We start from the raw sequence: 15572 nt of genomic DNA, 5'->3' as shown, positions 1-15572 counted from the left end.
ATTAACATGTACTGATATGTACAAAGAAATGGACAAAGACAAAAAAGTTTTTATTTTGGTTGAACATGCTTTGTGATGACACAGAACTTGAAAGTAAGTAATAAATCGAAAGCTGTCCAATATGCCAGATATCGAATGATCCGGGACTGTTCTTGGAAGTTGAAGCCTAATAACCTAAAAGATTGTATTGAAATTATGTTGTATACTACCTCACAATGTCCAAGAAATCAGGCCACTGTTTACAATATTGCAGTTTTTCTGTTTGTCATTCCAGTGTTGCATCCAGGGGGTCAGAACCACCCTCTTTCGTCAGAAAGCTTTGCTACAAAGGGTAAAAATCACACATTGTGACTCCCCTCCTCCTTAAACACCAAATTTAATGGTCGACCCCCTTTTTTAAAATGAAAATTTCTGGATACGTGCCCTCATCAGGTTTTCATCAGCTGCAGAGCTGTAGCTCTCTGAAAAAATATTTTGACATAACAGAGAGCTTTAGATCCACCCCTTATAAAAATCTTCGATTTATGGCGCACAAAAAGCTGTGCACGGTTGAGGCCTAATATCGTTGTATTCTTGAGTTGCTGTCTCATAAATTTAATATCAAAAAATTCTTAACATATTTTCCTACCATACTTGTGTCCAAACATACCTTCAAATATTCATTATTCGATATAAGGCCTCAACCGTGCACAGCTTTTTGTGCGCCGTAGATCGAAGGTTTTTTATAAGGGGTGGATCTGTAGCTCTCTGTTATGTCAAAATATTTTTTCAGAGAGCTACAGTTCTGCAGCTAGTTTTTAATTATTGCGTTTGACGAGAAGAAACGACATGGAACCATAATTTACCCTTAAATTGTTGCACTGGACAAAACAACCCATTATAAACACATTCGCATTACCGAGTTTGAAATTATGAACAACCGTTCATTTTGTCCTTCGTCAACTATTCGGCATGATGGATTACAAGTGCATTCGTTAAATCATTATCTAATTTTCAATGTGGATAGAGATCATCTATCCTACCTCTAGTGTGTCCAGGGGTCCCTGTTTGCCCAACTATCTATTTTGAATTGCTTATAGGATTTATGAGATTGTTCGCTGTTCGTTATCTTCACCTTTCATATGGAATATTTAATTTGGAGCTCCAAGTGACTTCCTAATAATCAAGTTTTATTTACTGTATATGCTGTCGATAAATACAACATAACTAATGCGCGCAATTATTAAAAAAATGTTCTTAAATTAATTTGAATTAAAAATATCGATCAATCAATTCATGTGTGCAACAATTCAAGCACAGATAAAAAAAAATATTCCTCTATGCAATATTATTTTATTCTGATTTCCCGCGTTTGCGCGGGATTCATCTGGTGAATACATATTTCATTACAAAGGGCGTCCAGCAATAAAATTGGGAAAATAACTCGCATTTGTTAAAGGTAAAAAAAAAATTGACAATGTTACGGCGACGGGAACATGTAACTGATGGTCATTCCGTAATGGGAACACAGTTTAGCTGTAAAATACCCAGTTCGAAACAACGAATCCGTATTGCATATAATTTATTTTGATATAAAATTTAATTTCATATTGTGGTTCCACCCTACCCCCCTGGAACCATGATTTGAGCAAACTTGAATATCCACTACCTAATGATACATGTATAGTTGCACATTAATATGCAACTAATCAAGATTGCTATTCTTGAGATTTTTTTCATACTATATCCAATTTAAAACTTTGATCCCTTTTTGTGATTTCACCATACCTTCGGTATCTGAATAACTTTGAATTGGTATTCTCTAAGGACGTTTTCCGTCGCACAAGTTTTGTCCTTTCTGACCCAGTAGTTCTTGGGAAGGGGATTTTGAAAGAATGCCACAATATATTCACCATTTCTTAATTATCTCTCTTTAAAGGGGGTGTGATCCTAGATATGGACAATTGTGGATTCCCTTTTCCAAATTATGCTTTATGGCAAGTTTGGTTAAAATTGGTCTAGCAGTTCTGGAGAAGTGAAAATGTGTAAAGTTTACGGACACCGGGTAAAATGAGACCAGAAAAGCTCATTTGAGCTTTTATCTCAGGTGAGCTCAAAGAGATTGTTTTCTAATAGAAAGTATCCACAACAAAACACAATTCCTTCCAAATATTTTGTTAAGTGAAACGTACGATTGTTTGAATTGAAATCTTGGATGAGTACATAGTTTATGTACAATGAAAGAACACAATGTTAAATCTTCATTTAAGCATCTTACATGTTCATACAGCACCTTTTAGCAGATAAACTTGTATTAATCCAAAATCTACCTTGTATCAAACTCCATTCTAAAAATATATCACGAACATTGATAAACTATCAAATCAATCATTAGAGAAAAAACAAATAACCTAATAGCGACCTTCTCCATCCACAGGAAAAGCTGGGTAGATTTCATGGGGGATACCTGACTGTATATTTGAATACCATATCTGTAATATTTCTAAATACTCCAGTACACCAAAAGCTGGGTATATTTCATGGGGGATACCTGACTGTATATTTGAATACCATATCTGTAATATTTCTAAATACTCCAGTACACCAAAAGCTGGGTATATTTCATGGGGGTACCTGACTGTATATTTAAATACCATATTGTAATATTTCTAAATACTCCAGTACACCAAAAGCTGGGTATATTTCATGGGGGATACCTGACTGTATATTTAAATACCATATTTGTAATATTTCTAAATACTCCAGTACACCAAAAGCTGGGTATATTTCATGGGGGATACCTGACTGTATATTTAAATACCATATTTGTAATATTTCTAAATACTCCAGTACACCAAAAGCTGGGTAGATTTCATGGGGGGTACCTGACTGTATATTTGAATACCATATTTGTAATATTTCTAAATACTCCAGTACACCAAAAGCTGGGTATATTTCTAGGGGGGATACCTGACTGTATATTTAGATATCATATTGTAATATTTCTAAATACTTCAGCAGTCTTTTCATATATCTATTTTACACATGTTGTAAAGTTGTTGCTCATTCTAAACTTTTATGATTTCAGTTCCTATGTCCTTAAAAAATTGCACATGTATATGACTGAGGCTGAGTATCGTGCATGCTAATCAACAAACACAATTTGTTAACCTTGAGAGTATTATAAAATACCTACGTGTTTTCATCAGAATAAGGATCTGTAACTATTGACAAGTTTAGTTGTAAAGATCTAGGCTTATATGCTATTCTTAACAAGTCACTTCACTGACGTACAAACCGTACTATTCATAATGAAATGTGTTGAAGTTTGAAAAAAGTACGTTGATTTGATTTGGAAGACAGAATAATACATATGACAGGAGCAAATCTGGTTTGTAGTCCATCTTCAATGACACAAACACAGACCTAAATAATATCTAAAATACTTTTGTCTCTAATTTCAAAAACGCCTGCCTGTACAAACATTAAGAGCGACATTTCTATCTTACGTCTTTATGTTTGTCTCTTGTTTGTTTAACATGTAATAATGAGAATGAAAAGGCAGAGTGTCATCATAAGTATCCGAACTTTCTGCATGTGCAGTCATCAATAGGCTATTGGAAGTACCGTTTGAATTGTCTCCCGTAGCCTCGTTATCGTTGACAGCTAGTGTAACATAGCTGTCATCATCCTTATCATCAGCTGTCTTCGTAGCAGAAGAATATGCACTTTTCTCAAATTCGACGGCGATCATCCTCTGGTTCCGCTGAAGAGCAAGTGTTACGTAGCTGTCCTGAAAGTCATCGTTTCTGTTTACGACAACAGCGCCACCTTCGTCGTAGACGTCTTCTTCCTCAGTGGCGTTGAAAGTGGAAATTGCGTTGCGCCTATTAAAGCTGAGTACGTTGTAACTGTTAGATGCTCTTGTCATCTGAGAGTAGTCTTCCTGAGGTTCGTCCGAATTATGGGTGGCAGAGTTGTTAGAGACACGCCTGGTCCTCAACTCTTTAAAAGTACATAAATTATTAAAATAAATTTCAATGTATGTTTTGAATGCATCCTATTGAAGTATTTGGTTCTACATGTTATTCAGCAACTATAGAAATAATACAATCCCGATCAATTATACGGGTAACACACGGAGGTCCCTGTCGTGACAGGCTGTGATACGACAAAGAACCCTAAACACTAACCATAGGTTTAAATCTGTACTCGCCTCCAGCTGGTGACATCTCAATCTCACAGGGATGCACAGTAAAGGAATAAATAAACAATTGCACTATACATAGAGAGTAAATACATTGTACATGTTTTTCATTTGATGTCTTTGTGATATAAATGTATAGGGTTCATAATGAGCACACTAACCTGAGAAATATTCTCTGAGAAACTTTAATCTGCAAATAGAAACCGCAATATATTTATTCTTATAGATTCTGTTATGCACGGTGAAAGGATACACAAATGATATTCGTGCTAGAACGTAAGTGTTGATCTTGCATGACAACGCTGAATTGCATGTGCGATGTTACCAAACTCACCATCACAAAATGATGTATTTTAGCTATTTTAATCAAATAAATTGTGTTATCTTGTTAAATATCGTTCCCAAACATGTCTTGTTTCGTGATATAAGGATTATATATATAGAAAAAGAATTAACCTTTGATTGAACAGTACGACGATGATAAGTAAGATTGATCCGGCGCTGAATATGACGGCCAATAAAACAGGTAAAATCTTGTGTATGATTTCCTTATCCTTGTTGCTTTTTCCGTCTGCTAGAATGCATGGAATCACATGGTTATAAAAATATATTTCCATATGCTTAACATTCATCATACAACGATTAACAGGCTATAGCTCTGATCTTATAGTATGAGCCTGGAGTAAATTTTAATGCCCAAATGTTACCACATCCTCTCGTATACGAACCTTCTCATTTGAAGACAAATTCATATGACATTGATGAGAACTACATGTATTATACCCATATAGCAGTGACGGATTTAAAAAGGGGGGGGGGGGGGGGCGCAGCCGGTGTTGTAGAGCGAGTCTTCCCCTATAATGAGACTTCCCCCCTGGCACAATTATCAAAATACGTTTCCATTTAATTAAAGTTGAAGCCCTTCACCGGTCTTCATGACGCCTCCATATGAGTGAAAAATTCCGAGAGAGACGTTAAGCAAGATCATACAATCAATCAGTCGGAATATTCATAAGTTACTAATGCTTTATGTCACATACCTGTGTGATTTGGATTGAGTAATGCTGGAGAAAAGGGAATCTTAATTGAAAGTGGAACAGGTCGGAAGTTTCATTAAGCAAACTATTTCCAAGTCAAACATGTTACAAAATCTACATAGGAACGGGTAGACTGACGCCGGACTTAGTGATAAAAAAGCTCACTTGAGCTTACAGCTTTCTAATGAAAGGTGAAGATAACGAACAGTGATCAATCTCATAACTCCTATAAGCAATACAAAATAGAGAGTTGGGCAAACACGGATCCCTGGACACACCAGAGGTGGGGTCAGGTGCCTAGGAGGAGTAAGCATCCCCTGTCGACCGGTCACACCCGCCGTGAGTCCTATATACTGATCAGGTAAACGGAGTTATCCGTAGTCAAAATCAGCGTGTCAAGAACGGCCTAACAATCGGTATGAAACATGTGAAACAGTATATGACCTAATGATAGGTTGTATTGACTAACTAGATCGTTATAGTGACCATAGAAGTTGCGAAATTCTTATTTCAATGGAGAATGTTGAAACCCCTGTACCATCAATTTGTTTGTCAGTAGCTTGCCTCGATTTAAAAAGTGACTATATGCAGAACAAACTCTTCCGGATCGAATCAGTTGAGAGATGCAGGTGATAATGGAATATTGCTACATAAATATGGGAAGTTGATGGTGGAAAAGCTGAAATCATCCCGTTAGTCATACAGTTGAGTTGTCAGTTTGTCATTAATGTCTGCTTTCAATAAAATATCTAAGTATGAAACAGAAGTGGACGACTCTGTGGTGTATTATTTGGAGCTATATCGAATCGATATATGAATGAAAGTTATTATTGTTAATAGACAAAACGTCGGCGACATATCTAAATGTAGAATTGAAGACCACAGCAAAATATTTTTTCTTCTTATGTAGAAGTTGTTTTTTAATTCGTGCCCATGGGAATTACAACAGACTGTTGGAAGACCTGATCACCAAAACCACGAAGATATTGTCAATGACGAACTCTAGCATATTTTTTATTTCAACTTCAGAATACTTGTACGTGGAATCAGAGTGGTGTTTAACAAAATAAGAGTTTGGATGACTGAACACTAGATATGAATAGTTCCTTTTTTGTTGAAGCAACTGTCTATCATGTCAAAAAGTCTAGTCTTTAATTTATCGTGAGGAATGGTCGTGTATAGTGTTCAAAAGTCATAACTTTTGATATTATTTATTTGGGAAAAGTTTTGCGATATCAAGTTTACTAAAATTTCTTTAGAATGTTTTAGAATCCACATTTGATTAACACCACCTCTGGCATATGTAGTCGCACATGAAGTTTGAAGTTTCTCCTTCACAGCTGTAAATATTTTCGTGAGGAGCAAAGATAGGGCCTTGGTAGAGCACTTACTGGATCCAGCAATGTATCTTTGTTTGTAAGGGTTGTTATGTAGCTTAGGAATTCAGTATAGGTACGGTAAATCATATTCATTCGACCCATTGTCTGGGATATTAAATGTCCAATACTGAAGCATGGGTTTGAAGAATTTCATCTTTTGAAAGGGCAGTTTGAGTATAAGTACGATTACCAAAAGTGGAATTAATACCAAGTCCGTTTAAAATACAGTTGTAATAATGAGCCTTACAAACAAAAACAATGTTGTTACTAAAGTTGTCAGCTGGAACCAAAACATATTCCTCATGTAACCTATCTAATTCTAATAATCTTAAATCTTGAGCCTTTACTATAATATGTCTAATCATGCCACTGCTGTTCTCCAACCCTACTCCGCGGTGCATGATCATGAGGTGCTTGTACATATGTATATTAACATAACTAATCATTCCTTGCTGTTCCTGAGAATTACGTTTTTTTCTTTATATGGCCTTGGCTATTCTCATTTTAGCCCCATCCTACCACCAGATAAGTTTTTTGAAAGACTTCTACTACCTGAGGATGGTTGCAAAATTGCAGTATTATTTTAGAGAAAAGATATTTTTTTCTTATATAAGCGATGTAAAACGTTGATTCCATATTGTGACCCCACCCTTCCCCCGGGGTCTGAGATTTGATCAACATGAATCTGCACTATCTAAGGATCATGACCTTAGTGTTCCTCGGAAGAAAAGTTTTAAAGATTCTTCCGAAGCTTCCATTGTAAAACTTTTATTCCTTATTGTGCCCCCATCCTACCACCACAACCCATGGTTTGAACAAATCTAAATTTGCAGAAACTGAGGATGCATTTGAATAAGTATCCTATTTTCACCCAGTTGTTCTTGAGATGAAGGTTTTTATATGACTCCACCAAATTGTTCTTATTTCATAATTAAGAAGTCTAAAATGTTATGGACGGACCCTGAACAAAATGTGATCAGAAAAGCTCACTTTTTAATGACAATGAAATTTACAATGTCTTTGTGTCTTTCCCCATACATGCTCGTTGAATAGCAAACATGAATTATGTCTAATTGTTAACGCACAACGGACGTCTGAAGACGAACGACGACCAAACGCTTTAGGTTGACTGCATGAATGTTCATTTTACAACGATTTGAGATAGAAATATATCAAAGGTTTTTATTACACAAAACCAAGAGTTTTTAAATTAGTTAAGCTCCTTAGGGTAGACAATACTAAAGAACTCAATAACTTAGTAACTTAATACAAGCTGTGAAAATACGAAGTTTAGCATTGTAAGTTAATAATATAATTATAGGTTTTTTTTCTAATAACATGTGCATCTCATAATGTAATTACATGTATATTATTTTATATTTGTAATTTCTTCCCCTATCTTCTCCTGTCCAATCACCTGTTGTTTATCTTATACAATTATATACATATTGTGTATATACATGTACATGCACTAGATGCATTCCGATGAGTTGCATAATTCAAGGACAATAAAGAATTGAATGACTCAGGTGACATAAAATGCAAATAGCTAACATACATTGCGAAAACGAATTCGTTGAGTATATATTTACCAGTGGTATTATATGAGCATCCTGTAACTGCGTCACAAAACTGATCACGTGAACAGTTACACTTCTTTGAACATCCAAATCCATACGATCCATAAACACAACCTTCAGAGCAATTGTGTCCAAAGGTACCTGTATCACAAGCTGAAAAATGCAATGAAGTTTAAAAGTATTGCAGCCTGTCAATAATCATTGTCTTCCGTGGAATATTTTTGACTATCTTGATTCCTCTTAATTAAACACAATCAGTCTGTGAATACTTCTTCACCTACTTTCTTCGCTTGGAATTCACACAACCCACTCTACACCAATCACGTTCCCCGCATGTGGCACTGTACACGTTGATCAATACCTAAGTTAACGTCCTAGGTTTGAGGTGGCTGTGGAACGATTGGGGCTGGAACTTACGAAGCGAACGCTCTACCGCAACCGGTGTAACATAAAGATTGATTGTATCTTGCTTAACGTCTCACTCGAGAATTTTTCACTCATATGGAGATGTCACCAAGACCAGTGAAGGGCTTCTAATTTAGGCCTATGATCGGCGTTTATTGCCATTGAGCAGTGAGGATTCTTTAGCGTGCCACACCTACTGTGACACGGGTTATCCGTTTTTAAGGTAATCTCCGAGGACCCGTGACATTCACACCTGATGCCGAGCGTTTGGCGATGGAACTGTCACTACCAGTTTTAACGACTTAGGTGTGTTACGGCCGGATTCGAACCCGGGGCCTTCCGCATGCGGGGCGAACGTTCTAACCTCTCTGTCACCGTGGCGGTCGTAACATAAAGATGTTTGTACATTGATTGAATATTGTTTAACGTTCCTCTAGAGAATATTTGACTCATATGGAAATGTCACCACTGCCGGTGAAGGGCTGGAACATTTAGGCCTATGCTCGGCGCTTATGGCCACTGAGCAGGGAGGGATTTTCATCGTGCCACACCTGCTGTGACACGGGACCTCGGTTTTTGCGATCTCATCCGAAAGACCGCCCCATTTAATCGCCTCTTACGACAAGCAAGGGGTACTGAGGACCTATTCTAACCCGGATCCCCACGGGATTTTGTACAAGATTGTTGTGTAGTAATTAGGGCTGTGCGGACCGTGGATATCGGCCTGGATAGCTCAGTGGTTAGAGCACCTGACTAGTAATGCAGGGGTCCCGGGTTCGATTCCCGGTCCAGCCAAAGATTTTCTCTTCTCTCCTATATATACTGCATTTGGTGCCGTTGATCACCCCTGGTTTTGTAGGTTGTCCTGCCAGGGGCGAAATGCACCTGGGTTGAGATTGAAGGACACTGTCCTTATACTACATTTATCCTGGTCACGGCACCAATATAGGAGAGAGGAGAACATCTTTGGCTGGACCGGGAATCGAACCCGGGACCCCTGCATTACTAGTCAGGTGCTCTAACCACTGAGCTATCCAGGCCGATGTCCACGGTCCGCACAGCCCTAATTACTACAGTTGATTGATTCTATTATGCTTAACGTCCCTCTTGAGGATTTTTCACTCATATGGAGTCGTCACCAATACCAGTTATGGGCTTTAAATTTAGGGCTACATGTATGCTCGGCGTTTATGGCCATTGAGCAGTGAGGGTTCTTTAGCGTGCCACACCTACCGTCACACAGGGCATCCATCTCCGAGGACCCGTGACATTCACACCTGATGCCGAGCGTTTGACGATGGAATTATCACTCCTCTTTTTAACGACTTAGGTCTGTCGCGGCCAGGATTTGAACCCCGACCTTACGCATGTGGGGTGAACGTTCTATCATTACAACACCGCGGTGGTTGTTTGAACAAAATGTAATGGAATATAAAGCACATCATATAGACAATCACATTCCATAATGGAAAGAGCACATGACATAATGAGAAAAGCACACGGCATAATGAGAAAAGCACATCACATAATGTAATGTAACATTTAAAAAAATGCACATGACATGTAGTGGTAAATGCACATGGTATGATAAATACACATGAATCCCGACCTTCCACATGCGGGGCGAACGCTCTACCTCCTGACCACCGTGGCGGTTACAATTAAAGAAGCACGTGGCTTAATGACAAATGCACATGACATGAGAGAAGCACATGATATAATTATGTATGCACATCACTAAATGACAAAAGAACATTGGTTAAGGCGTTCCATATATACCTCCACTCTTTCTGAATATGGCTACAATTATTTTAAAGTATTAAAAAACAAACGTTAATTTCTTACGATTGCAGAATGTATGATCCAGTCGATAATTCGGACAACATCTCAAAGGATCACTACAAATAAGCCACGATATTAAAGCGACTTGCGTTTGATGTTATAAATGTAAGCATGATTGTTTCTAAGTTTTATCAATGCACATGAATCCCGACCTTCCGCATGCAGGGCGAACGCTCTACCACCTGACCACTGCGACGGTTACAATTAAAGAAGCACGTGACTTAGTGACAAATGCACATGACATAATGAGAGAAGCACATGACATACTGAAAGAAGCACATGACCTAATGATGTATGTACATCACTAAATCAGGAGGCAGTTAAGCCGTTCCATATATACCTCCACTCTTTGTGGGCATTAATTCAAAGAATGATGAATATGGCTACAATGATTTTAAAGTATTCAAAAACAAACGTTAATTGCTTACGATTGCAGAATGTATCCACCTGTCGATAATTCGGACAGCATCTCAAAGGATCACTACAAATAAGCCACGGTATTAACACGACTTGTGTCTGACGTTATAAATGTAAGCATGATTATTTCTAAATGTAAGCATGATTGTTTCTTAAATTTAATATAAGCATGATTGTTTCTAAATTTAAGTCTGATTGTTTCTAAAATTTACTGTAAGCATGATTGTTTCTAAATGTAAGCATGATTGTTTCTAAGTTTCATCAAATTTCAATCAAGTTAAATGATTTGCATTTTATTTATGGTGATCATTACTTACCGACCGCAGACTCCTACCCCGAGTCCAGCTTTTGAATCAACAAAATATAAACAGAAGAGAAATACGCAAGATTCTATGAACATCATAGTTTATGCACAATTTCCTCTATCAACGCGTGTAAACTACACACGTGAGCGAGTCAGGCAATAAAAGAAGTACTACTTCCTCTAAATTTATTTCCATAAGGAAATAATTTCTACATGCATTCCCTATAAACCAATGATGGTGAGTGTGGAAAAGGGAAAGGGTAAAAACAGAAACAAACAATAAAACAGAAACAGACAATAAAACAGAGACAAACAATAAAACAGAAATAAACAATAAAACAGAAACAAACAATAAAACAGAAACAAACAATAAAACAGAAACAATGTTTGTCTCTTGTTTGTTTTACGTCTTTTATTTACTGGTTTTGAAACGTCACCAGCTGTAGTACACATACAGTATGTACCTATCCTTCCGTAGCAGTATGTATTCTTCTCATATTCACTTGGAGCGTTGAGATGTGACATTTTGTATGCAGCAACTATAGAATGTACATGTATACATTGATGTTTCCGAGAAACAGAAACGTGGGTGTCGCGGTACTTGTTTTCATGTGTAGATTAACCCTTTTTATGCCATAGAATCACGAAATTTCATTAAAATACATATTCATTATATTTCTGATTCATTACACATTTTGTCTTTATTTGCAGTATAATCACTATGTACATGTATAAATGTATTTCTCTGTTTACATCAATCAATATTACAGACTCGGCGAGATATGAGGCGGACTGAATTTCCTGTGTTAGTTCTAAATTATAGCAGCAGATGAATCGTTGTTTCTGTCACACTTCGACTACAGCGAGTTTTTCGACGTTTTATATGATAACACTGATGTAACAAGATTCATAAGTATATCTAATGATCAGTCATCCAAAAATTATTTTGTTAAACACCACTCTGAGAACGCGAAATAAAAGACACCATAAAGTCGTCCACTTCTGCTTCAGTGTATCACGAACGGCCATACAATCGGTATGATACACGTCAGACAGCATCCGACCCAATGACAGGTTGCATTGGCAAACTAAATCGACAGGCCGGACGTTATCTTTCTACGGCCTTGGTAGGAGCAGGGTCTGAATTCATGACCCCCTCCCTCTGCCCATCCCGGTCATGACGCGAACGCTCTAACCACTCAGCGATATGGCGCTAAAATAAGTGCCACCGAAGGAGGAGGTTTAGTATACATACACGATCGCGTGATCGATCGGTAACATTGTTAAGAGCTTGTCTACGAGAAAACCATGCAAATATATAAAAATGAAGGAAATGGTGGTCATCAATATCATTTCTAATCATTTATATCACAGGAGTATATGGTTGGAATAATTATTATAATTTGAGGTCAATTTATTGATAGGTCGTTTCTATTTTTAGTAACAGCGCATTCTGTATTTACACGTGGATTAGTCTTTGAACACAAGAAAAATCCTTAAATATTAGGGTTTTATTTTTTCAAAAATGCAAATCAATTCTGAAGACTTATGAAAAGAATGGATTTTTTATATTTCCATGTACACCACTTATGGATAAATCATTTTTGACATCATAAGTGTCCATATAGAGATTACATGGAGCCTGTAATTTGGCATTGTGCCAAACTTTTTCATTTTGTGTTATATGTCCAATTTTGAAATAGGTGTTGCTGAAAAAGTAACGCTTAAATTTCTTTAAAAGTGTATAATACTTGAATATCAAATCCTTGTCTGTAAAATATTAAAAATTGTACTTTGGACTTTTGGCCGTTCATTTGCAATTAAAATGTAAAAACTGACAAAAATGAATATTTTTAAGCATTTAAAATTATCTTTTAAAAGATTAAAGATTTAAAATTTGTGATATTATATGCATAAATTGTTTGGAAATTTAATTTTATTTATAGATTTAACATTTTCTAATAAATAAATCCCAGTAATCTACTATTTTATATGAAAAAGGGGGTCTTTTAATGAAATAAACCTGTTGCTGGAATTACCTCCCCTTTGATGAACTCTTCATACGTAGAAGGTACAAAATGATAGCAATATTATGGAATTTTATGATTCCAACTTGAAATGGGATTTGAGAATTTGTACATCATGTTTATGTGATATCAGTGAAAGACATAGCAGTATCTGTGAATGTAATCCAGAAATTTCTAAATATTGGCAGGGTTTAAAAAGTATCCGACACTTCGTCCTGTTATACTGCAAACTAGTACCAGTGGTCAGGCATTTTGTCACTGAAGAATTGAAAGCGTTCTTACCTTGATAATTCATGCATTAACCGAAAATGCTTAGATGTTATATGGAGGAAATCAAAGAAAATATGCATCTATAGTCAGTCCAGATGGAGCATGCGAGGATCTAGTGCAGCCCCCCCCCCCCCCCCCCCCCGAATTTGCAAAATGTGTTTACCATCATGATTGATGAAAACAATTGTTATTAGTTTACATATATGCAATAAGTAATGAGGACAGGACAAAATAACAAAAGTGTGAAATAAATGTATTCTGTAACAATTTGCTCGGTATCTTTCTTTCTTCTTCAGTGCTCAATGTAACAGTAAGACATACTCAATGTTTAATCATAGGTTACGATTCAACATGCAAAAATTTACACATTTCTCTATTTTACATGTACCAACAACAAAAATATAGATATTGTAAACTGATGGTATTACGTATATGTAAACATTTTTTTGGAAAAATCATTTATCTGACAGGGAAACCGAAGATTATTTCGATCAGGTCTCTTTAGCTAAATCAGCCCCCCCCCCCCCCCCCCCCCCCCTCTACTTTTTTATGGCAATCAATAAACAATTGAAATGGAAGCTTGAACTGATGAATGAAATCCTTGGAACCCCCCCCCCCCTCCATTATTATCATTATCAAGGATTTTGAGTTTCGGGTTGTGTTAAAAGTAATTTTTAGGGATGTCGGGGGGGGGGGGGGGGGGGGGGGTTCTATAAAAAATTTGCGACCCACCCACACCCTCCGCCCTGGTGATGAGTGCCAACTACGGGATATAAACAATACATTTCATTACAAATTATATTTCCCATTATTACTAGCGAACTTCTTTACTTTTGTGCGAATTCGGACGTTATTATTATCTGACTTTCATCTTCGGTGCAATTTATGTGATTACTGTCAGTTAGTATTTAAGCTATATTTCATTTGTACGTGTAATGGTGTTAGGGGTGGAGTGCGAATGCAAAGAATATTTCTGTATTTAGATATACTCAACATTATTGATTATTTTATGATTTTAACAAGATCATTCATTATCCAAGAGCATTTTACCATTACCACCCCTCTCCTCTCAATATAATGTTTATAATCATTAATTTCCGGTATTGAATATGGCTGCTTCGAACCCTTTCGCATGGATTTAGAATGTAGAATAATACGCTACATGTAAGAATAAAAAAACAAAAGAAAGACAAGAAAAGAACATGCACATTCCTTTTAGCTCACCGAGACGACTATCTGGAGAGCTACATGTATTGTAATGACCCCAGTGTTGGCGTCGGCGCCACTTTAAGGAAACACTTTAACCTGGGTTATATCTTCTAAACCAAGGGAGTAGGGTTTTGATATAACCCTTATTGATTTCCCCATGAAGAGACCTTTGATGCGGTACCAAGACTTTTGACCTTGACCTATTTTTATACCCCCGGGCCATAACTTCTTTGTTCTTTGACTTAGGCATACCATATTTGGCACATAGGTAGATCACCATGAGACGATGTGTCAAGTACCTTCATGACCTCTATATGACCTTGACCATTGACCTCAAGGTCAAAATTTAAGGTTTTTTTTTTTTACAATGGATTCGTGTCAGGGCCATAACTTCTTTGTTCTTTGACATAGGCATATCGTATTTGACACATGAGTGTATCACCATGAGACGATGTGTCGAGTACCTTCATGACCTCTATATGACCTTGAACTATGACCTCAAGGTTAAAATTGATTATAGGGTTTTGACATAGTCATACCATAAGACATGGGTGTATCATCATGAGACTATGTGTCGTGTGCATTCATGACCTTGACATCAAGGTCAAAATTATAGTTTTATGTCATGGATTTGTGTTGGGGTAAGGGGGGGGGAGTATTTTTAGTGAGCATTGCTCACAGTACATCTTGTTTTAAAAACTTCAACCTGGGCTATGTCTTTTGAAACAATAGGGATAAGGCTTTGATATTTTACATATATAGATGCCTCATGAAGAAACCTTTGTTTTGGTTTGACCCAACGACCTTTGCCTTGAACTTTGACGTACTGTTTAAAAACTTTATCTTGGTTATATCTTTTGAACCAAGAGTGATAGATCTTTGATGTTTCAAACATAGATGCCATTTCTTTTGTTTA

The 15572-nt window shown here is 36.8% G+C and overlaps 1 protein-coding gene and 2 non-coding genes across 3 annotated transcripts; 1 reads left to right on the top strand and 2 right to left on the bottom strand.

Moving 5' to 3' along the window:
• Positions 1–2227: 2227 nt before the first annotated feature.
• Positions 2228–11596, bottom strand: LOC125672761 (uncharacterized). The gene is made up of 6 exons (XM_056162143.1): positions 11164–11596; positions 10858–10910; positions 8195–8335; positions 4643–4760; positions 4348–4376; positions 2228–3984 (listed from the first exon to the last, which is right to left on the bottom strand). Exons 1-6 carry the CDS (start codon positions 11247–11249, stop codon positions 3485–3487), a joined length of 927 nt encoding a protein of 308 aa, XP_056018118.1. The 5' UTR covers positions 11250–11596; the 3' UTR covers positions 2228–3484.
• Trnat-agu (transfer RNA threonine (anticodon AGU)) lies at positions 9309–9382 on the top strand. Its single transcript has one exon. It is a non-coding gene; the product is annotated as a tRNA-Thr (tRNA).
• On the bottom strand, positions 9555–9628 carry Trnat-agu (transfer RNA threonine (anticodon AGU)). Its single transcript has one exon. It is a non-coding gene; the product is annotated as a tRNA-Thr (tRNA).
• Positions 11597–15572: the final 3976 nt, after the last annotated feature.

Source organism: Ostrea edulis, chromosome 1, assembly GCF_947568905.1.
Source record: "Ostrea edulis chromosome 1, xbOstEdul1.1, whole genome shotgun sequence".
NCBI lineage: Eukaryota > Metazoa > Mollusca > Bivalvia > Ostreida > Ostreidae > Ostrea > Ostrea edulis.
This window is presented reverse-complemented; position numbering and strand designations above follow the sequence as displayed.

Bases quoted from the DNA above. Each gene is read 5' to 3' on its own strand.
- LOC125672761 (XM_056162143.1), bottom strand. From the start codon at position 11,249: ATGATGTTCATAGAATCTTGCGTATTTCTCTTCTGTTTATATTTTGTT. The intron at 8,336-10,857 runs GTAAGCAATTAA...TGCATTTTTCAG, and splicing joins GGTGGATACATTCTGCAATC to CTTGTGATACAGGTACCTTT. The intron at 4,761-8,194 runs GTAAATATATAC...CATGCATTCTAG, and splicing joins ATGCTCATATAATACCACTG to CAGACGGAAAAAGCAACAAG.